Genomic DNA, 23,686 nt, shown 5'->3' with positions numbered 1-23,686 from the left:
TTTCCGACTTTCGCCGTCCGCGGGTTCGAACGCCTTTTTCCGTCGTTCGCCCCGGCGGACTTACGTGTTTAATGTATACAAGAACTTTAACCTTTCGTGACACGTTTATCATGTGTTACAGGACAACCAATTGAGACATGACAGCTCATGGACACTTGGACATTCCCCCTAACCTATAAATACACCCGATCCGGTGGCCATTTTACATTCTTTCTTCTGTCACTGTAGGGAAAGGATCCTGTGTGGAGTAGGGACAGAGAAAACGCTAGCTATTTGGTACACAAAAGTTCTTTTCAGGACTGGTATAGGTGTTAGGTCAGCAGCCTGAGTTTCTTTTGTCAGTTTAGATAAAGGGACAGAGCGCTGTATGCTGCTATTTTAGGGACAGCTCAGCCAGATTAGTCTTTCTTCATCATCATCATCATCATCATCATTAGCTGTTACTATCAGGTCCACAAAAGAGCTGTTCCAGCTAATCGTTCCAGCCTACTCTTTTTTGCCAATTTGTATAGGGACAGGCAGGAAGCAGTGTGTCAGGCAGTGAGGATAATTTTAAAGACTTGCTGTTACTATTAGTTCCACAAAGGTTCTTTTCAGGACTGGTATCAGTGGTACGGTAATAGGCTTGTACACGTATAATATTCTTTCTTCCAAATATAGAAAGAATATTATACTTGACTGCTGCCCTTCTGCTGCAGTCTGCTAATCATTCACAACTCACTTGTTCCACAAAGCTCTTTATCAGGACTGGTAACTTGGTCTGTCTAGGGTGCTACGGTACATAGGCTTGGGTGCGGTACAGTCTGCTGTTCTGTAAGGACCGCTATCGGTCCACAATACATAGGGTTGCCGTGCACTACTGCTGACCGCTGCCCTATACTGCAGCAGTCCTTCATTGGTATAGGGACTGACGTACAGTCTGCTAATCACTAACACACAACCTGCTTGGTCCACAAAAGTTCTTATAAGGACTGGTAACTTGGTATAGGGTGCTACGGTACATAGGCCTGAGTGCGTTACAGTCTGCTGTTCTGTAAGGACCGCTATCGGTCCACAATACATAGGGTTGCCGTGCACTACTGCTGACCGCTGCCCTATACTGCAGCAGTCCTTCAGCGGTATAGGGACTGACGCACAGTCTGCTAAACACTAACACACAACCTGCTTGGTCCACAAAAGTTTTTATAAGGACTGGTAACTTGGTATAGGGTGCTACGGTACATAGGCCTGAGTGCAGTACAGTCTGCTGTTCTGTAAGGACCGCTATCGGTCCACAATACATAGGGTTGCCGTGCACTACTGCTGACCGCTGCCCTATACTGCAGCAGTCCTTCATTGGTATAGGGACTGACGTACAGTCTGCTAATCACTAACACACAACCTGCTTGGTCCACAAAAGTTCTTATAAGGACTGGTAACTTGGTATAGGGTGCTACGGTACATAGGCCTGAGTGCGTTACAGTCTGCTGTTCTGTAAGGACCGCTATCGGTCCACAATACATAGGGTTGCCGTGCACTACTGCTGACCGCTGCCCTATACTGCAGCAGTCCTTCATTGGTATAGGGACTGACGTACAGTCTGCTAATCACTAACACACAACCTGCTTGTTCCACAAAAGTTCTTATAAGGACTGGTAACTTGGTATAGGGTGCTACGGTACATAGGCTTGAGTGCGGTACAGTCTGCTGTTCTGTAAGGACCGCTATCGGTCCACAATAGATAGGGTTGACGTGCACCACTGCTGACCGCTGCCCTATACTGCAGCAGTCCTTCAGCGGTATAGGGACTGACGTACAGTCTGCTAAACACTAATACACAACCTGCTTGGTCCACAAAAGTTCTTATAAGGACTGGTAACTTGGTATAGGGTGCTACGGTACATAGGCTTGAGTGCGGTACAGTCTGCTGTTCTGTAAGGACCGCTATCGGTCCACAATAGATAGGGTTGACGTGCACCACTGCTGACCGCTGCCCTATACTGCAGCAGTCCTTCAGCGGTATAGGGACTGACGCACAGTCTGCTAAACACTAACACACAACCTGCTTGGTCCACAAAAGTTTTTATAAGGACTGGTAACTTGGTATAGGGTGCTACGGTACATAGGCCTGAGTGCGTTACAGTCTGCTGTTCTGTAAGGACCGCTATCGGTCCACAATACATAGGGTTGCCGTGCACTACTGCTGACCGCTGCCCTATACTGCAGCAGTCCTTCATTGGTATAGGGACTGACGTACAGTCTGCTAATCACTAACACACAACCTGCTTGGTCCACAAAAGTTCTTATAAGGACTGGTAACTTGGTATAGGGTGCTACGGTACATAGGCCTGAGTGCGTTACAGTCTGCTGTTCTGTAAGGACCGCTATCGGTCCACAATACATAGGGTTGCCGTGCACTACTGCTGACCGCTGCCCTATACTGCAGCAGTCCTTCAGCGGTATAGGGACTGACGCACAGTCTGCTAAACACTAACACACAACCTGCTTGGTCCACAAAAGTTCTTATAAGGACTGGTAACTTGGTATAGGGTGCTACGGTACATAGGCCTGAGTGCAGTACAGTCTGCTGTTCTGTAAGGACCGCTATCGGTCCACAATACATAGGGTTGCCGTGCACTACTGCTGACCGCTGCCCTATACTGCAGCAGTCCTTCATTGGTATAGGGACTGACGTACAGTCTGCTAATCACTAACACACAACCTGCTTGTTCCACAAAAGTTCTTATAAGGACTGGTAACTTGGTATAGGGTGCTACGGTACATAGGCTTGAGTGCGGTACAGTCTGCTGTTCTGTAAGGACCGCTATCGGTCCACAATAGATAGGGTTGACGTGCACCACTGCTGACCGCTGCCCTATACTGCAGCAGTCCTTCAGCGGTATAGGGACTGACGTACAGTCTGCTAAACACTAATACACAACCTGCTTGGTCCACAAAAGTTCTTATAAGGACTGGTAACTTGGTATAGGGTGCTACGGTACATAGGCTTGAGTGCGGTACAGTCTGCTGTTCTGTAAGGACCGCTATCGGTCCACAATAGATAGGGTTGACGTGCACCACTGCTGACCGCTGCCCTATACTGCAGCAGTCCTTCAGCGGTATAGGGACTGACGCACAGTCTGCTAAACACTAACACACAACCTGCTTGGTCCACAAAAGTTTTTATAAGGACTGGTAACTTGGTATAGGGTGCTACGGTACATAGGCCTGAGTGCGTTACAGTCTGCTGTTCTGTAAGGACCGCTATCGGTCCACAATACATAGGGTTGCCGTGCACTACTGCTGACCGCTGCCCTATACTGCAGCAGTCCTTCATTGGTATAGGGACTGACGTACAGTCTGCTAATCACTAACACACAACCTGCTTGGTCCACAAAAGTTCTTATAAGGACTGGTAACTTGGTATAGGGTGCTACGGTACATAGGCCTGAGTGCGTTACAGTCTGCTGTTCTGTAAGGACCGCTATCGGTCCACAATACATAGGGTTGCCGTGCACTACTGCTGACCGCTGCCCTATACTGCAGCAGTCCTTCAGCGGTATAGGGACTGACGCACAGTCTGCTAAACACTAACACACAACCTGCTTGGTCCACAAAAGTTCTTATAAGGACTGGTAACTTGGTATAGGGTGCTACGGTACATAGGCTTGAGTGCGGTACAGTCTGCTGTTCTGTAAGGACCGCTATCGGTCCACAATAGATAGGGTTGACGTGCACCACTGCTGACCGCTGCCCTATACTGCAGCAGTCCTTCAGCGGTATAGGGACTGACGTACAGTCTGCTAAACACTAATACACAACCTGCTTGGTCCACAAAAGTTCTTATAAGGACTGGTAACTTGGTATAGGGTGCTACGGTACATAGGCTTGAGTGCGGTACAGTCTGCTGTTCTGTAAGGACCGCTATAGGTCCACAATAGATAGGGTTGACGTGCACCACTGCTGACCGCTCACCTATACTGCAGCAGTCCTTCAGCGGTATAGGGACTAAGAGTTTTGTCACAGGGTCATTTAAAAAATGACATGCAGAGGAAGAGGCAGGCCCTTCCGCAGGGGTGGTAGGGGTAGGGCAGGAGCAACAGGCTTGAGCCAAAGTGGGAAGTTGCAGAAGGTGCGTTCAATTACTTTAAAGGATGCACCAGACTTGGTTGAGTGGCTCGCTCAGCCTTACTCTTCTGCACCCTCCTCATCCTCTCGATCTGCACCCTCTTCTTCACTCTCTGCTATGTGCACCCCCAAAGACACTACCACCAACAACACGACCACCACCACCACCACCACATACCTTCCGCTTGAGTCACTGGAATTATTTTCCGATCCATATCAAGAGGACATTTCTGATGCGCAGCCACTCTTGGTATTGGATCAGGAAGAGGAGGTAGCAACAAGCGCTACTCAGCAGTCTGACGCCAGTACCCAGATCAGCCCAAGGAGGAGGTTGGTCCCCGGTGTTGCTGCCTACTCTACTTATAGCGGTGGGGAAGGTGACGTTGATGATGACGTGTCTAGTGATGTCACGTGGGTGCCCACAAGAGAGGAAGAGGAGGGGAGTTCAGAGGGAGATATGGACCAGCAGATAGGGAGGAGAAGCAGCAATGACTTACATTGCACAGCAGGGACAAAGCAGACTGCAAATGTATCAGGAGCGAGTCATCGACCATGTACGGTCACATCTGGCGCTCCCAGGACACCGGCACATGGCTCCGCAGTGTGGGCTTTTTTTAACGTGTCCGCTGCTGACAATAGCGTTGCCATCTGCAATCTTTGCAGTCAACGCGTTAGTCGCGGTAAGCCCAATACTCACCTAGGGACGACCGCCTTAAGAAGGCACATGAGCAGCCATCACCGAGCCCAGTGGGAGCAACGGAACACACAAAGCCACACTGCAGGCTCTCACCGTCCAGCCTCGTCTTCTACTTCTCCTTCTCCTCTCTCCTCACAATTGTCCTCCACTCCACCTTCCATCACGCCAAGCTCACATTTTTCTGCAAAAAGGCAGGCTTCCGTGGGCCTAATGTTTGAGCATAAAAAAATGATGACGCCGGATAACCCTCTTGCCCAACGGTTGGCGGCTGGCTTGTCAGAACTCATAGCCCGCCAACTACTGCCATATAAACTGGTGGACTCGGAGGCCTTTCGCAAATTTGTGGCCATTGGAACACCACAATGGAAGGTCCCAGGAAGGAAGTATTTCTCAGAGAAGGGCATCCCAGAGCTATATGGCCATGTTCAGCGGCAAGTGAATGTATCTCTGGCACACAGTGTCGGTGCCAAGATACATCTGACCACAGACACGTGGTCTAGCAAACACGGGCAGGGAAGGTATATCAGTTTTACTGCCCACTGGGTGAACCTTCTGACGGCCGTCAAGCATGTAACCCGTGGCACCCGTGTAGATTTGGTTTTACCGCCACGGATTGCATGCAGGCCTGACTCTTCTTCTCCTCCTCCTACTCCATCCTCCTCCCTCTCCTCCTCAGCTGCCTCCTCCTTTTCCGCTGCTAGCGTCTCTTCCACTGCACCGCCCAAGCTCCCCAGAACCTATTCCACATGCCAGGTGAGACGTTGCCATGCCGTGCTGCGTCTGTTGTGCCTGGAAGCAAAGAGCCACACTGGCCCGGCACTCCTTTCAGCTTTGCGTTCACAGGCAGATGAGTGGCTAACACCGCTCAATTTGACAGTTGGTAAAGTGGTGTGTGACAACGGTGCCAATCTGCTTAGCGCATTGAAACAGGGCAAAATCACGCACGTGCCGTGCATGGCACACGTCTTAAACTTGGTCGTGCAGCGATTCCTTGTCAAATACCCTGGGGTCCAGGACATCTTGCGGCAGGCAAGGAAAATCTCGGCCCATTTCAGAAGATCTTACACGGCCATGGCTCGCCTTGCTGACATTCAGCGGCGACACCATCTGCCGGTCAGACGTCTTATTTGCGATTGCCCGACGCGATGGAACTCAACCTTCTATATGCTTGATAGGCTGCTCCAGCAGAAACGTGCAGTTAACGTCTACCTGTATGAACTCTGCGAAAGAAACGGTTCTGGGGAGCTGGGTTTTTTTTCACCGCGCCAGTGGCTGCTCATGCGCGACACATGCAGACTTCTGCGGCCATTTGAGGAGATCACCAAACTGGTCAGTCGCAGCCATGGCGCCATCAGTGACATGGTACCTTATGCCTTCTTTCTGGAGCGTGCATTGCGTCGTGTCATTGATCAGGCTGTGGAGGAGCAGGAGCGGGAAGATGAGGAAGTCGCAATGCTGGATGAATTCCCAGGGGGGGCTACTCTATCTGAGACAAGTCAACAACAGGAGTCTGATGAGGAGTCAGAGGAGGATGGTGCCGGGGCGGATGAGCAGGAGCAAGAAGAGCATGCTTTAAACCTTTCTGGGATCCCTGTTGTGCGAGGATGGGGAGAGGAGAATGAAGAGGACGACATTATCCTGGATGATGAGCAGGAGCCAGGCCACCACACCGCTTCCACTTTAGTGCAAATGGGGGCCTTCATGCTCCAGTGTTTTAATAGGGACCCCCGTATAAAAAGCATGAGGGTCAAGGACCAGTACTGGGTGGCAACGTACTTAGACCCCCGGTACAAACACAAAATGGCGGAAATGTTACCGCCGTCGCAGAGGGCTGTCAGAATGCAGCACTTCCAGGCCTTGCTTCGAGAAATGCTGCATTCTGCTTTTGCGTGCGCTGGCAGAGGAGCAATTCCCACTCCCAGAGAAGGATTTGCGGGTACCAATCCAACAGCGCCTGCAAGAAGAGGCCGGTTTGAAGATGTGTTGGTGACTTCGGATATGAGGTCATTCTTTCAGCCGACCCATCGACAGGTGTCATCCGGATCCAGCATCAGGGAACGCCTAGACCGTCAGGTGTCCGACTACATTGGGTTAACGGCCGATGTGGACGCTCTGAGGAGTGATGAACCCCTAGACTACTGGGTGGGCAGGCTTGACCTCTGGCCAGAGCTTGCCCAATTTGCAATCGAACTGTTGGCTTGCCCCTCATCCAGTGTCCTGTCCGAAAGGACGTTCAGCGCAGCAGGGGGGATTGTGACCGATAAGCGTACTCGCCTAGCTCACCACAGTGTTAACTACCTCACATTTCTAAAAATGAATGAGGCATGGATCTCGGAGGAATTCAACACATGTGATCAGTAGACCATGTATATGTCTATAAACAATTTTTGGAATCAAGCACACAGACCTTCTTAATTCATTTGGCTCACTTCCCTGACCCAAAAAAGCACACCGTACTATATGCCCCTACCCTCCTCTTTGAAGAGGTTGAGCGGTGTCATATTTCTACTGGGGCTGCTTATTATGAGGGGTTCCCACCATCCCTGTGCTGTGCTGACTTCCTCCTGGGTGTTCTTATTATGAGGGGCTCCCACCATCCCTGTGCTGTGCTGACTTCCTCCTGGGGGTTCTTATTATGAGGGGATCACACCATCCCTGTGCTGTGCTGACTTCCTCCTGGGGCTGCTTACGGTGCTGCTGTCAGCGCTGTATGTCACGGAGCTGCTGTCAGCGCTGTATGTCACGGAGCTGCTGTCAGCGCTGTATGTCACGGAGCTGCTGTCAGCGCTGTATGTCACGGAGCTGCTGTCAGCGCTGTATGTCACGGAGCTGCTGTCAGCGCTGTATGTCACGGAGCTGCTGTCAGCGCTGTATGTCACGGAGCTGCTGTCAGCGCTGTATGTCACGGAGCTGCTGTCAGCGCTGTATGTCACGGAGCTGCTGTCAGCGCTGTATGTCACGGAGCTGCTGTCAGCGCTGTATGTCACGGTGCTGCTGTCAGCGCTGTATGTCACGGAGCTGCTGTCAGCGCTGTATGTCACGGAGCTGCTGTCAGTGCTGTATGTCACGGAGCTGCTGTCAGCGCTGTATGTCACGGAGCTGCTGTCAGCGCTGTATGTCACGGAGCTGCTGTCAGCGCTGTATGTCACGGTGCTGCTGTCAGCGCTGTATGTCACGGAGCTGCTGTCAGCGCTGTATGTCACGGAGCTGCTGTCAGCGCTGTATGTCACGGAGCTGCTGTCAGCGCTGTATGTCACGGAGCTGCTGTCAGCGCTGTATGTCACGGAGCTGCTGTCAGCGCTGTATGTCACGGAGCTGCTGTCAGCGCTGTATGTCACGGAGCTGCTGTCAGCGCTGTATGTCACGGAGCTGCTGTCAGCGCTGTATGTCACGGAGCTGCTGTCAGCGCTGTATGTCACGGAGCTGCTGTCAGCGCTGTATGTCACGGAGCTGCTGTCAGCGCTGTATGTCACGGAGCTGCTGTCAGCGCTGTATGTCACGGTGCTGCTGTCAGCGCTGTATGTCACGGAGCTGCTGTCAGCGCTGTATGTCACGGAGCTGCTGTCAGTGCTGTATGTCACGGAGCTGCTGTCAGCGCTGTATGTCACGGAGCTGCTGTCAGCGCTGTATGTCACGGAGCTGCTGTCAGCGCTGTATGTCACGGTGCTGCTGTCAGCGCTGTATGTCACGGAGCTGCTGTCAGCGCTGTATGTCACGGAGCTGCTGTCAGCGCTGTATGTCACGGAGCTGCTGTCAGCGCTGTATGTCACGGAGCTGCTGTCAGCGCTGTATGTCACGGAGCTGCTGTCAGCGCTGTATGTCACGGTGCTGATGTCAGTGCTCTGTATTACGGTGCTGCTGTCAGTGCTCTGTATCTCCTGCACCCTCTTGTTTGCCTACCCTGGTCCCTGACCTTCCCTCTCCTCCATTGCCTTCATTAGCTCCATAGTCCTGAATTGTCAGAACAATTTCCCAAATAAAAAAAAAATGCTTGTAGTTATCGATCCCAAATTCACCTCATACATGTATTATGCTATTGTCCAGGTGGTGGGACTACGTGCTACCCCCTAATAATTACCCCGTGGCCGCAAATTCGACCTAAAGGTTTGCGAAATTCGCCTCCCATTGAAGTCAATGGAGCCCGCGGCGAACGGTCGTTTTCGCGAACGTTTGTGTCCGTTCGCGTTTCGCGTTCGCGAAACGTCCCGTCGGAAGTTCGTCCATCACTAGAGGTGAGTGATGCAAGTGCGGGGGACAAGAGTAAGTAATTGTACGTTATACAATTTTCTTGTTAGATTTTCCTTCAACTATGTAGTGCAAGGGCCTGCCTGATCGCATACAATTTGAAAGTGTTTACGTTTGACCTCATATTATATGATTTTGATAAATCCAAAGGAAATTTTTACAAGAAAATTTTATAATATATGGCCAGTTTAACTAACACACAGTGCAAGGGCCAGGAGTGCTTTAAAGTGCGTAGAAAATATGTGGTTCAGACTGGCAAATCAATCCCTGTAGAAGGGATCACATTTCTAAGTGCCTAGACATTTGGTCACATGACCACCCACCATAGGGATCCAAGAAATGTAAGTATGCCCTGCCTTTTTGCAGTTTGTGCCTAGGAAGGCAAAGGTGTGGGGGGATTTAAAAAAAAAAAAAAAAAAAAAAAAAAACTATAATCAGGACTGCTGTAATTAGTAGATGAACAATGTGATGATTACAATTATTGTTTTGGTCTTTAATCAAAAAAAGTATAGTTTGTGTGTTCTGCATATCTAATAGATGTTTTATTTTATTTTTTCAGGCAAGACTGGCACGAGAATCTTGACGAAAAAGGTATGAACAATTGAATCTACAAAGGATGCTGTGTGCTAATAGGCTTTTACCTTTCTACCTTTACCATAAATATTTATAATACTCACCATGTCATCTTACAAATCAGATAAGAGGAAGGAAATACGGGATGCTCCTTCCATCCCACCCTGGTAAACAGAAGTTGACTAAACACTAAAACATGAGAAGAATGTCATATTTCCTATGACGTTTTATATGACTAAAAATACTATTAGCTAATTTCATCGTAGCCTAAAATTCTTTAAATAAGTTCCATTTTACTGTAGTGTGAGGTTTATACTAGGGGGCAAAAGTCTAGCTGTATAATTTTCAGCATGTAAAAAAGCATTAGGGACACTGTGAAGGTTCTCCTTTATCCAAGTCATGGTATAGCTAGTATTAGACATTCACCTGGACTTGTTCTGCATTTCCTAGCTTATCCAAGACACTTTAGTTCTAAAGAGTGTCAGGAACATACCCCGAGCATCTATATCCACACAGATAGCAGTCACCTTTACCAAGTCACCACAGAATGTGTCAAGACAGATGTTGGTTGTCCAAGAAAAGGACGGGAGGTATACAAGTTGTTTATCCGCCCTGTGCTAGTTCTATAATCCTATCCGGTGGTTACAAGGTAGTCTACGTGGGTGTCAATACTTCAATTTACATGGCTAAAGATGTAAATTGTTCAGTTAGGCTTCATGTACACGGGATGTTTTTACAACCTCTCCTGAACGATTTAACTTGACAGATAGTAAACCACGTTTAAAATGTCTGTTTTGCCCCCTTTACATGCCTCGTTTGCATTTTTGATGTTTTTATTTAAAGAATAAAAAACGACTGTAAACTTAACGCGGCTAAACGCAAGTTAGGACGTTTAGAAGCATTTGGCGCTTGAAATGCCTATAAACTCAGCTTCTGAACCCATTTATTGCATTCCATAAAAGCTTCTAAACTCAACTGCCTATAAAGGGCCCTGTGTACATGTACTGATACGATAACATAGAGGAGAGTTCAGTTTAGCAGCAGAAGTGTACCTGAGGCCTTAGTGTGATAAAAATTTTTAAAATGGCATTAAATGTGAAAGACAAATGGGGGCAGATTTACTAAAACTGGTGAACTCAGAATCTGGTGCAGCTGCGCATGGTAGCCAATCAGCTTCTAACCTCTATTATTTTAATTAAGCCTTGGCAATAAAACCTGGAAGCTGATTGGGTTATATGCAGAAGTGTGCCTGGTTTTGCACTCACCAGGTTTGATAAATAATTCCCCCCACCTTTGTTTTAGGGATAGTTGTTCCATTTTGACATAGATGACCTTTTTCACATCTTTTGCGAACCAACTGTGCTCTGTCTAAATGTGCACCTTCAATTGACTGTGACTAACTACTACTAGCTTTACTGAGTTAATGCATATTTTATATTATGGACAATCTTCCCCCACACAAGACTATGGTCAGGTGTGGGGCCAACTACTTTTTCATCTTCACTACTGTTGTCCATCATCCTGAGGGCTCCCTCCCTGTATTCCTATGAAGAATCCAAAAAGTACATCAGACATAAACTATCTATTATGTTCCCTCTGGGGTGTGTGTGTGTGTGTGTGTGTGTGTGTGTGTGTGTGTCTTTTTAATGGAATATATGGACAACAGGCTGGTGACAGTCTGGTGGAAAAGCAAAACAGCTGGCCTTTCATGACCGTGGTACATATGGGAGGTCTTCTTTCAAGGGTTCCATATAGTGGCGGAGATCTGGCTGGTTATTGAAACCTGCCACACTGCGCTTGTGACAGTCTTTTTATTTTTGTGATTGCATTTAAACTTAAGGCAGCCAAAAAAAAAAAAGATTGACTCGATCTACATTTCCCGTTTCCAAATCTTCAACTCTGTCCTGGAGCTGGTTCCTGCAGCCTCTGACTCACTTAAACTGCTGTTTGTTGGCCTTAGCCAAAGATTACTTCTATGCGAGACAAAAGCTCTCAGTGGCTTCTCAAGCATGGCAGCCAATCAGAGGCTTTGCCTCACACACCAGTTTTTTTGCGCTTGCTAACAGTTGACAATGGAAGTGAGGCAGTGCGCGCAGACTGCAGGAGAGCTGAGTGTTTGGGGAATAATAGATATCACGCTAACAACTTGAGAACCCAGTAGGTGACTATAAATGTATTTGACTTGCTGGGTTTTCTTGCTACATGTGGCCATTTGTGAAAACCAGGCATATGTTCAGTAGCAAATGTTTTAAAGATGATATTGGCTGTGGAAATGGATGAATTAAAATAGAAAAAGAATATGGCGGCGTAGACTGTAGGTACTAGGTGAAATGTGAACAGCAGTCCAGTAAATGGTTAGGCCACTTATCAAAGCTGTTTGTGTCCCACTGGGGAGATTTTCTTTTATGTTGCTAAGAGACACCTGGAAGTGGGAAAAAAATGCTGAGGTCCCATTCACACTATGTGCAGTTACCTGTGTTTTCCTGCATGCGGAAACGCATTCAACTTCAGTGACGTGACGAGAACCTTCTTTTTTTTGTGTCATGTTCACACTAGAATGCTGTGCTTCTTCGCGTTCTATAGCAGTGCGATTTTATGCAACATGTGCATAAAATTTCACTGCAGTGGACAAAAATTGTGTAAATGTGTCACAGTGGACTGCAATGCACCTCTTACCCACAACAATAAGTCAGAGAAATAATTTCATTGAAAAAAAAAAAAGTAAAAAACACATGGAAAAGCACACAGCCGCACAGAAAAATGCATGGAAACGCACCAAAACACAGTGTACTGTTTATGTGTTGTAGAGTAACCAGGGCCCTGAAATCCTCTACTAGACAGTGTCGCCCAAATAAATATGATCATCAGAAGATTTCTCCCCTATTTTAGTGACAACCAAAAGTATAATTAAAGGCAATTTTTTTTATTTTTATTTTTTTTTGTAACACTGCACTCAAATGAAATTTGTATACTTTTTTCACACAAATAGAGCTTTTTTTGGTGGTATTTAATCAGCGCTGGGGTTTTTATTTTTTACACTACAAATAAAAAAAAGAATGAAAATTTTCCAAAAAAAATGCATTTTCTTAGTTTCTGTTATAAAATTTTGTAAATAAATAATTTCTCTTGATAAATTTGGTGCTGCTACATTTATTTTGTAAAAATAACCCAAATCAGTGTTTATTCGGTATTGGCAGTGATGGGGGACTGGCAAATGTTTTATTGGGACAATAAATGTGTATAGGGACAGGGGTATATCAGTGGTGCTTGGTGTACTTTTTCTATGGTGATCTGTAACAGCTCCCTGTATAAAATCATCCTCTCACAGAGAGCTGTCACAGATCTGAAGATTCCCCTCTCCCCCCCACTGAGCTCTCGCTGAGCTCGGCGGGGAGACCTGTCACAAAGACGCGTGTCTCTGTTTACATTGTGATGGCTGTGATTGGACACAGCCGTCAGGTGATCGAGAGAGCCAATCACAGCGCCCAAATCCCAATCTCTGCTCAGTTGGATCCTGTGATCAGAATGATCACAGGATACAGCCACAGCGCGCCTCATGGCCGCGCTGCGAGCACTCGTTCTGAGGGACATTCCTGAACGTCCACTCAGAAAGAGGAAAGGACTTGTTTATGTGCAGTGGCCGGGTGGGAAGTAGTTAAAAGGGTTGTAAACCCTCGTGTTTTTTCACCTTAATGCATCCTATGCATCCTATGCATTAAGGTGAAAAAACTTCTGACACTGACCAGCCCCCCTGTTTTACTCACCTAAACCCGTCGTTCCCTCGGCAGAGACAGGCTGGACCTCTGTGCCCGGGGTTCTTGGCTCTTGATTGGATAGATTGATAACAGTGCAGCCATTGGGTCCCACTACTGTCAATCAAATCCAATGATGTGGGTGCCAGGGGCAGGGTCGAGTCCAGCATTCTGTGTCTATGCACGTAAATGCTGGACTCGGGAGCATGCCCGCAAGGTAACTCTCCGGGAGAGCGCTTCTCCCAGGGGTTTTACCGATGTAGGGAGGAGCCGCGAGCACAATGATCGGGCCCCACTGTGCAAAACGAATTGCACAGTGGAGGTAAGTATATGTTTGTTATTTAAAAAAAAAAAAAGTTTACAACCACTTTAACCCAGAGGGCAAGATTTCCCCATTCCCACTGTTCTCCTGCACAGCCAATACCCTAATTAGGCTTCATGTTAAGGAATGTTGTCATCAGCTCCTGAAGCCTGTGCCCATGACCCACAGCTACACTACACTCTGCTCCAGAGTAACCTATCCTGCTCTTCTGCAGCCGCAGTTCTCTATCAGATACTGTCAAGGATGGGGATTTGGGGTTTGAAGAAGAGCACTGGACTAGGGGAGGGGTCAACTTGGAGGAAAAGGGGATACCCCTGCACTCTGTACGCACCCCTGAACCCTGCACTCTGTACGCAGCGCACCCCTGACCCCTGAACCCTGCACTCTGTACGCAGCGCACCCCTGAACCCTGCACTCTGTATGCAGCGCACCCCTGAACCCTGCACTCTGTACGCAGCGCACCCCTGAGCCCTGCACTCTGTACGCAGCGCACCCCTGAGCCCTGCACTCTGTACGCAGCGCACCCCTGAGCCCTGCACTCTGTACGCAGCGCACCCCTGAGCCCTGCACTCTGTACGCAGCGCACCCCTGAGCCCTGCACTCTGTACGCAGCGCACCCCGGAGCCCTGCACTCTGTACGCAGCGCACCCCCGAGCCCTGCACTCTGTACGCAGGGCACCCCCGAACCCTGCACTCTGTACGCAGCGCACCCCCGAACCCTGCACTCTGTACGCAGCGCACCCCCGAACCCTGCACTCTGTGCGCAGCGCACCCCCGAACCCTGCACTCTGTGCGCAGCGCACCCCCGAACCCTGCACTCTGTGCGCAGCGCACCCCCGAACCCTGCACTCTGTACGCAGCGCACCCCCAACCCTGCACTCTGTACGCAGCGCACCCCCGAACCCTGCACTCTGTACGCAGCGCACCCCCGAACCCTGCACTCTGTACGCAGCGCACCCCCGAACCCTGCACTCTGTACGCAGCGCACCCCCGAACCCTGCACTCTGTACGCAGCGCACCCCCGAACCCTGCACTCTGTACGCAGCGCACCCCCGAACCCTGCACTCTGTACGCAGCGCACCCCCGAACCCTGCACTCTGTACGCAGCGCACCCCCGAACCCTGCACTCTGTACGCAGCGCACCCCCGAACCCTGCACTCTGTACGCAGCGCACCCCCGAACCCTGCACTCTGTACGCAGCGCACCCCCGAACCCTGCACTCTGTGCGCAGCGCACCCCCGAACCCTGCACTCTGTGCGCAGCGCACCCCCGAACCCTGCACTCTGTACGCAGCGCACCCCCGAACCCTGCACTCTGTACGCAGCGCACCCCCGAACCCTGCACTCTGTGCGCAGCGCACCCCCGAACCCTGCACTCTGTGCGCAGCGCACCCCCGAACCCTGCACTCTGTGCGCAGCGCACCCCCGAACCCTGCACTCTGTACGCAGCGCACCCCCGAACCCTGCACTCTGTACGCAGCGCACCCCCGAACCCTGCACTCTGTACGCAGCGCACCCCCGAACCCTGCACTCTGTACGCAGCGCACCCCCGAACCCTGCACTCTGTACGCAGCGCACCCCCGAACCCTGCACTCTGTACGCAGCGCACCCCCGAACCCTGCACTCTGTACGCAGCGCACCCCCGAACCCTGCACTCTGTACGCAGCGCACCCCCGAACCCTGCACTCTGTACGCAGCGCACCCCCGAACCCTGCACTCTGTACGCAGCGCACCCCCGAACCCTGCACTCTGTGCGCAGCGCACCCCCGAACCCTGCACTCTGTGCGCAGCGCACCCCCGAACCCTGCACTCTGTACGCAGCGCACCCCCAACCCTGCACTCTGTACGCAGCGCACCCCCGAACCCTGCACTCTGTACGCAGCGCACCCCCGAACCCTGCACTCTGTACGCAGCGCACCCCCGAACCCTGCACTCTGTACGCAGCGCACCCCCGAACCCTGCACCCCGTACGCAGGGCACGCCCGAACCCTGCACCCCGTACGCAGGGCACGCCCGAACCCTGCACCCCGTACGCAGGGCACGCCCGAACCCTGCACCCCGTACGCAGGGCACGCCCGAACCCTGCACCCCGTACGCAGGGCACGCCCGAACCCTGCACCCCGTACGCAGGGCACGCCCGAACCCTGCACCCCGTACGCAGGGCACGCCCGAACCCTGCACCCCGTACGCAGGGCACGCCCGAACCCTGCACCCCGTACGCAGGGCACGCCCGAACCCTGCACCCCGTACGCAGGGCACGCCCGAACCCTGCAACCCGTACGCAGGGCACGCCCGAACCCTGCAACCCGTTTGCAGGGCACGCCCGAACCCAGCAACCCGTTTGCAGGGCACGCCCGAACCCAGCACCCCGTTTGGGTTGACACTGAACCCTGCAGCCCGTGCTCAGGTTGACACTGAACCCTGCAGCCCGTGCTCAGGTTGACACTGAACCCTGCAGCCCGTGCTCAGGTTGACACTGAACCCTGCAGCCCGTGCTCAGGTTGACACTGAACCCTGCAGCCCGTGCTCAGGTTGACACTGAACCCTGCAGCCCATGCTCAGGTTGACACTGAACCCTGCACCCCGTGCTCAGGTTGACACTGAGCCCTGCACTCTATCCGCATCTGTACATTCGAATGGGAATTTTGTATTAAAATACTGTGTCACAACTGCAAGTCAAGCATTTGGCATTGAGCTCAACCGGCAAGTTTGACCGACAATGCTGCCTGTAAAATGTGACATATCAAGTTAAAATTGCCGCACTATGAAGCTAAGCATCAAGGGCATGGTAATGTGTACTCGCAAGCAGCTGCTATGTTCTTTTAGAGGTAGAGGTGGTCATAGAGCAGTTTATTTTAATCATCCTCTTTTAGACACAATCTGGTCATGTCCATTGCTCTCTTCGGTATGCATAACAGAACTTATTTTTCAACTGTATCCCAGCAAGGTGGCTGATAATTTTTCATGCTGTATTGAATGTTTAAATGTAAACGAGACCAATTAAGCTGGCCACACATTTCTAATTCAATTTTCTTTAAATTTACCTTCAACCATGTAGTGCAAGGGCCTGCCTTATTGCATACAAATTGAAAGTGTTTAGGTTTGACCTCCTATTATATGGTTTTGGTAAATCCAAAGGAAAGCTGTACCAGAAAATTGTATAATGTATGGCCAGCCTTACCTGTTATGAACATTGTGTTTATACTGTTTAAATATAGATTGTTTTTGTTTCTAATATGAATATTCTCTTTTCAAAATGTCAGTAAAGAAAGCGTGCTTTTTTGTGTTCTGTTCCCACAGCCCGGAGCTGTGCTAAAATGCAAACTTGCAGGAAGATAAAACACAGCGTACAAGAACAAATTCCACATCACTGTACAGCAGCACAGTGCACTGTGCTGTCATACATTGACATGAATGAAGTGTCACTTTGTACACTTCAAATAAAGTTTAGTAAAAAAAAAAAAAAGAACCCCTGGCGCTTAGTGTGCAGCGGCTGTCAGGGCAGTGTAAACGGGCCATAACAATTGTCACTTTAATTCAAAATCAAATTAAAGCCTTATTCATTAATGTAAAACTTTTATCCTGAAAGGGAAAAAGTGTTGCTTTAAATGCTTACAGATAGTGCTAGTACATCTAAGGCTAAGTTCACCTCAATCCATGTCTGCTTTTGTCTGTTTTTTTTTTTTTCTTTTTTTTGTGCATTTTTTAATTTGTGTTCTTGTGCATGTTACACTTGTTCTTATTTTTCTATTTGGCATCACAGCACATGAAAATGCACAGAAAATCGGACATGCCTCATTTTTTACTGAAGCACTACAAGGCAGCACATGCAAAAAGATGCAGATGTGAACGATCTTATTTAATGCACTGTGTTTTTATGACCCATGCATTCGAAACGCACATAAAAATGCATAGGTGTGAACCAGGCCTAACACAACCCTCTCCTTTTACATTGTTCATAGTTTTCTCAGTCACTCCTCCATCCAAGGTGGAGACACCCTAAGACTGGAAATACTGGCCAGTTCAAGTGAAATAAAGGAAAAATTCCTAAAATAAAATGAAATAATTATATTGCATAGGGGAAAAAAATGTAAATTTGCCATTATATGCTCTCTAATTTTAAATTCACTTGCTTCCAAAGGAATTTGATGCCTTGCTTACCCAGGCAGCTAAAGCGAAACCAGGGCCAACGTTTTTCAGAGACTTGGGTGATAAAGGTGAGATTTTATTTTCTTTTGTCATTTATCCAGTGTTGTTTTATTTTTTAATGGTTGTCGTGGGCTCTTTAACAGAGCTCACAATGGCAGCGCCATCTTTATGCAGGTATCCCCCTAGCTCAGTAACTACTACTAGAACAAGATTGTTTGACTTGTTCTTGCCTGTGTATGTACAGTATGTCTTAATAAATTTTGTGCCTCTCAGTGACTGGCTAGTGTAAAAATGAATAACACTCACATAGGTCAGTCCACCCTGATTGCTAGCACAATACACCGAACAGAGTGATCATTCTGGGAGGAATTACTGAGAAAATGCAACCTACTAGGTGATGTCCTTCTCCCAAGGTGCTTTTCTTGAGAGCCCGGGCAGAGAAAAGCTGTAATTCATTATCTGTAGTCTTGTTTTACATCAGGGGTGCTCAACCCTGTTGAAGAGCGCAGGCCACTTAAAGTGGAAGTAAACCCATCGATTTAAACAGTTAAAAAAAAAAAAAAAAAGGCATGCCGGAAATGCTAACTGCACATTGACTGTGCTCTCAGCCAAACTATCAAACCATCCAATGGCTGGTGTCATAACGAATCACATGTGCAGCACCATAGCAGTTGAAGATTAAACTGAGGCAAAGATGGCAGCTTCCTTGGCTGAAAACAACAGGGGAGTTTACTTCCACTTTAAGTGATTTACTTCCACTTTAAGTGATTTGGTCGTGGGCCCCAATGAAATGAAATGGTTCAGAATTTCAATTTTTTTATTTTGAATAGCACAATTAAGATTTTAAACAACAATCAGGATAGTTTTCTGTGAGACCATTCCCTGTTGGATGTTTAAACCCCTGTAGTTTATTTAATTCCACAAAGTTATGGTTAGGCCACAATGGAGTAAACTCCATCGAGCCCAATAGGGATAACGCTTTTTTAGTTGTTTTCCACACTTCCCAAAGCAGATCCGCTGTAGACGAGGAGTGTAGGATGCCGAGAGGTCCAATTCCAAATGTGATATAGCCATCAGCTCAGGACTAGTCCATGATACCAGCCAAGAAGCTGGGTCCATGTTGTCCTCTGTCCCCCCAGCCCGCAAGCTGTTGCAGCTGGGATGCCAGAAAATACATTTTGGAATGAGGGACCGCCAGCCCCCCCCAAACGCGAACTGAATCACCTCAAGTCATCCTCCAAACACCAAATATCTCTCCACATGGAATCATCTACCATGCCACTGCTTCCTCCACAACGCACAACATTATAATATAACTTCTGACTTTACAACCACTCATAACAATCATTAAAATAGCTTTAACTACAAGCCATCCCTGAACTCTCCACCTCCTTATAATGTGAAGTTATTTATTCCGAAGTGGGGATTTAGTCGGCTTCTAACAGTCTTGAAACATCTGCTGTATATTTGCAATAGAGGATCATCAATCTGCCAAAGTCTGATTTCCATAGAATAAAGCTAAGATTTCAGTGCCTGCATTATGAACTTTGAAAATGAATTTCTTCACAATATTTATAGACACAGAGCGGACTTGATTGAGCCTAAGTTCACACTGATGCGATGCCGGAAACGCAGCGAATCCTGTGCGTTTCCCGCACCGCATTGAAATCACACTCTGTTCATCTGCTCCGGTTGTCCATGTTAAATTAACAGACTGAAACAGCTTGCAAATCGCAATGCAATTGCCAGAATCTGATCCAATTCAGGTGCGGCAAAAAAAAAGGGGTACTGCACCAGTTTGGTGTGGATGTGGTGTGATTTGAGCCATAAAAAATGAATGGTTCAAATTGATTTGCACAGGAATGTGGTGCGATACCTGTGCAAATTACGTGGGGTTTCCCACACAAGTGCGAATCCAGGCTAAAAGTTATTTTATTTTATTTATTGTTTTAATGTAAAATATGTAAATACTTTAGTGCGCATGATCTGGCCACGAGTACTTAGTGTACATAAGTAATGATTAATCTACTCTTTTAATAGAAGAGAACTTAAAACGGTTGTTAACCCACTGTAGTCCTCCTTGTCTCTTAAGGATAGGTGCTTCTGTGTCTGTGTATTATGAAAAAAAAATACTATTATACCTCATTTCAAAGTGCGTGACGGCGCTCACGTGACCCGCCACCTCTCTTCTCTCCCCATCTGACAAATACAATAGGGCGGGGCCGAGATTCCCCCGCTGACGTCAGTCTGGAGGGGACGAGGAAAGAGGTGCCGGGTCACTTGGGCGCAGATCGGCGCTCTGAAATGAGGCATAGTCATAATTTATTTTTATAATAAAACACAGGAGCTCCTATCCTTGGGAGATGAGGAGGATTGTATAAAAGGATGAAATGTTATTTCAGCAGCGGGGTGGGGGGGCCTGACACAGGAGCCAACAGGGAGGTGGGGGGGCAGAAGGACAGGAGAGCTGCGTCTGATGGAAGCATGCTGTCGGGGCTCAACAGGCATAATACACCTTGGTCAGTTTACAAGGGGAAGGGCAGAAACTGACAGGATTTTTAGGTGTTGCAGGCAGCCATATGACAAAGAACAAGCACTGTGCGGTATAACATTCTTTAAGGGAACAGTATTTATTTTTTATTTTTATTTTTTTTAAGGTTAACAAACACTTTAAAGTAGTATTAACATTCTTACACCAGCAGTATACAATTTTCAGTGCTGCTGACTTCTGCTTTCTCGGTGCTGCTTCTCTGAACGTCTAGTCTGCACTAAAAAGAGTTAACAGTGGACAGTGCAGACTTGATCCAATCTATTATCTCAAGGAAGAGAGCAAGAGGGAGGATCATGGGAGTGCCTTGCCTTCCTAGCCTATAGGGCTCTGTGTTTCTACTGCTGCATACAATGTAGGGGGCACAGCTCCTACTCCCCTGGATGCAAGGGTTACTCAGTAGGATACAGCAAGAGAAAGGAGCCACCCTAAAATAGGAATCCTTGGGCTTCAGTCATTACGGAATCTTAAACTGAATAAAGGCAAAGATTAAAAAATAAAGAAGCTGCATTACAAGCAAGTGATTAAATTAAGTTTATTTATTTATTTTTTAAAGTTTTGGATTTAGTGGGAAAGGTTAAGAGTTCCTGTTTGGTGTTACTTATGTTCAGGTGTCTAGTAGAGCTATTTGTCCTCACTTCGGACACTTTCACACCGAGGCACGGGGGCGTTGGCGGTAAAGTGCTGCTAGTTTTAGTGGTGCTTTACCGCCGCTTTACAGGCACTTTTTGGCCACTAGCAGGGTGCTTTTAACCCCCACCAGCGGCCGAGTAAAGGGGCAGGGGCACTTTAGGAGCGATGTAAAAGCACCTCCGGCTTTCACACTGGAGTGACAAGAGAGGCACTTTGCCGGTGCTATTTTTAACGCTCTAGCGCCTGTAAAGCACCTCAGTGTGAAAGTATCCTCTCTGTTCCTCCAGACAAGAAATGAGGACTCGGCTGAATGTCCTGGACTCAAAGGAAAATCCTGGACAGAGCAGCGCCACATTATCACATGGTGCGGCTCTCCGCATCATTTAGTATTTGCCTCCTACCAGAAGATTATGATCTGTGACATCAAGATTACTGGACAAAGGTTGTGTGTAGAGATTTTTGTTTACAGTGATAGGAGTGTTCCCAGCGGGTGGGGGTTAATATTGGGGCAAGACCTGAGATGAGTTGGACTTTAACAGATATTTTCTTATTAACTTACAGAGAACTGATGCTGCTGAAAAGAGGTCTTGCACTCTGTGCTGCAGCATGCTTGTATGCATTTAGTATTTTCCTTATCATTTTTTTCTGCATGTATTTAGTCTTTGCTGTGACTTTGGCACCTTGGATTTGTTGCTTTTCTCAAATCCAGCTTTTCTGCTGTACCTGATAAGTTTGTTGTGTGTGTGTTTTTGTTTTTTTTGAGGAAAACAAAAGGATTGACAACTGATTAATAAACATTCATGCCTTAAAGCAAAACAAATTTTTCTCAAACAACATCAATTTTTTTTTTATTATGCTGCTAGCGTTAGTAAATAAATGGGAACCAGTTGCCTCCTGGTTTCTGGCCTAGGCCAAAATGATGTCTTACATCTCAGAAGTCTTCATGAGAATTCTTTATTGCTTTATTCTGGAGGAGAGGTTTTCTCGGCTAAGCAAAGTCCCCTGTTTGCATGTTTGAGCCAAGGGCAGATGGATTCCAGGAAGTAAATGCTACATAAATCATCCACTCTTAGTCAAGATAGTTATGGCTAGAAATGCTAAGGGTGTTTTTCAAAGTGATTCCGCCACAAAATAAAATACAGCATCATGGATAGATGGGTGAGTTTCAGATCGAACGCAAAAACAAATCAAATAGCCTTTTCAGTTTGTGGTGCTATAGTTTAGTTCTGCTTTAAAGAAACCAACATACCTAGAAAGGTCTGCTAGTTTACAATCTGTGTATACAAGATTGAGTCATTGGACAAGCTGTCAGGTCATCTGTCCGCCAATTGTTTTCACATATTTACAAAATGTCTGTGCTTTCACCCTGGGCTTTGCCAGTCAGTTGGAGTAATAATAAATACATTTATAAAGGAAGGAAAATTTCACATTTAAATAAAAAGTAACTTGTGATTGTACATACTGTATATCTACTAGAAAATGTTTAAACTGGAGCAGATCATGCTCAGACTCATTCAGTATACACGTGCATTGCAACTGGGCAGGAACAAGGAACCAGACCATTTCCTCTCACCTGTTTCTAGAAGCTTAAAGTGTCACTAAACCCACATCATAAAAACTATCAATAAATTCTATATTACATGCTGGTCATACTAAGTCACTGTGGGATTTATTTTCTGTATTTTGCAAAAAAAATGGTTGATCCTGCTGCGCTCTATCTCCCCCTTCTGTTCATGTCCCCAATTCAGCTAGGGATTTTGCAACTGTGCTGACATCTCTGCACATGCTCAGTGTTCAGTGAGTTTCTATGCTGAGCGTTTCTTCCCTATCACATCTGAGCAAGCCAATGTGACTATAGAGTCACACATGTGGGCATATAAACAATGGTAAATGACAGCCCACTCCCTCCATCCTCCTCCATGTCCACTAACCAGCTAAACGCAAATATTAAATGTAGATTAGTAGAGGCCTCACCTCCCTGTTATTCTAAGACACAGGCTGTGACATGCAGAAATCCACCCACACCATGTAATTACCAAAAAATAATAGATTTGATTTAAAATATATATTTGTATGATGATTTAAAACAGTTTATAGATATTAATGATTTATTTTTTACTCTGTATTCCAAAGGCTGTTTTTTTTTTTTTTGAACATGTGACCAGCAGCAGAGGACTAAAAGCTCCTCCTGCTTATGTTTCCCTGCAAGACAGGCTGCGGAAAAGCTGGGTCATGTGACCATTGTATATCGATTAGGAAATAGATACTTCGATTTTTTTATTAAAATAATTAGAGTGCCATTATTCATATAGTATACCGAAATTAAAGGGCCAATGTAAATTAAACAGTATGTGTTTAGTATCACTTTAAGAAGCTGATCTTATCACCTGTCATTGCTAGTTCTTTCATGGCAATACAGTAAAGAAAAAGAATCAATTGCTACAGCCCCCAAAAAATCTTTATGAAAGTCAGGCTTTGCTTGCAGCTTGGCATTCCACCCATGTGACAGTGCTTGGGCTTGCCAATTGGTTGCTCAGACAGAAGCCACAACATTTTAGGAGTGAAGTTGAGAGGTCCATGTGTGCCCATACCTGACAGAAGGTTTTATATAAGGCTTCCAGAGTGGATCAGGCTATACAAGGTAAGAGGAGGCCACATATA

The 23,686-nt window shown here is 47.4% G+C and overlaps 1 protein-coding gene across 3 annotated transcripts in view; it reads left to right on the top strand.

Annotated features, from left to right (window-relative positions):
* Positions 1–23,686, top strand: part of MICU2 (mitochondrial calcium uptake 2) — a 498,489-nt gene that overhangs the window by 331,034 nt on the left and 143,769 nt on the right. For all 3 annotated transcript variants that reach the window (XM_077484018.1, XM_077484019.1, XM_077484017.1), the window contains exons 3-4: positions 9,609–9,640; positions 17,837–17,912. In XM_077484018.1, the coding sequence (XP_077340144.1) occupies positions 9,609–9,640; positions 17,837–17,912 (108 nt within the window). The remainder of the gene's footprint in view (positions 1–9,608; positions 9,641–17,836; positions 17,913–23,686) is intronic.

Source organism: Lithobates pipiens, unplaced genomic scaffold (assembly GCF_037356315.1).
Source record: "Lithobates pipiens isolate NorthernLeopardFrog02 unplaced genomic scaffold, aLitPip1_a1.2 Scaffold_16, whole genome shotgun sequence".
NCBI lineage: Eukaryota > Metazoa > Chordata > Amphibia > Anura > Ranidae > Lithobates > Lithobates pipiens.
Note: the sequence above shows the minus strand (reverse complement) of the source record. Positions and strands in the feature narration are given on the sequence as shown.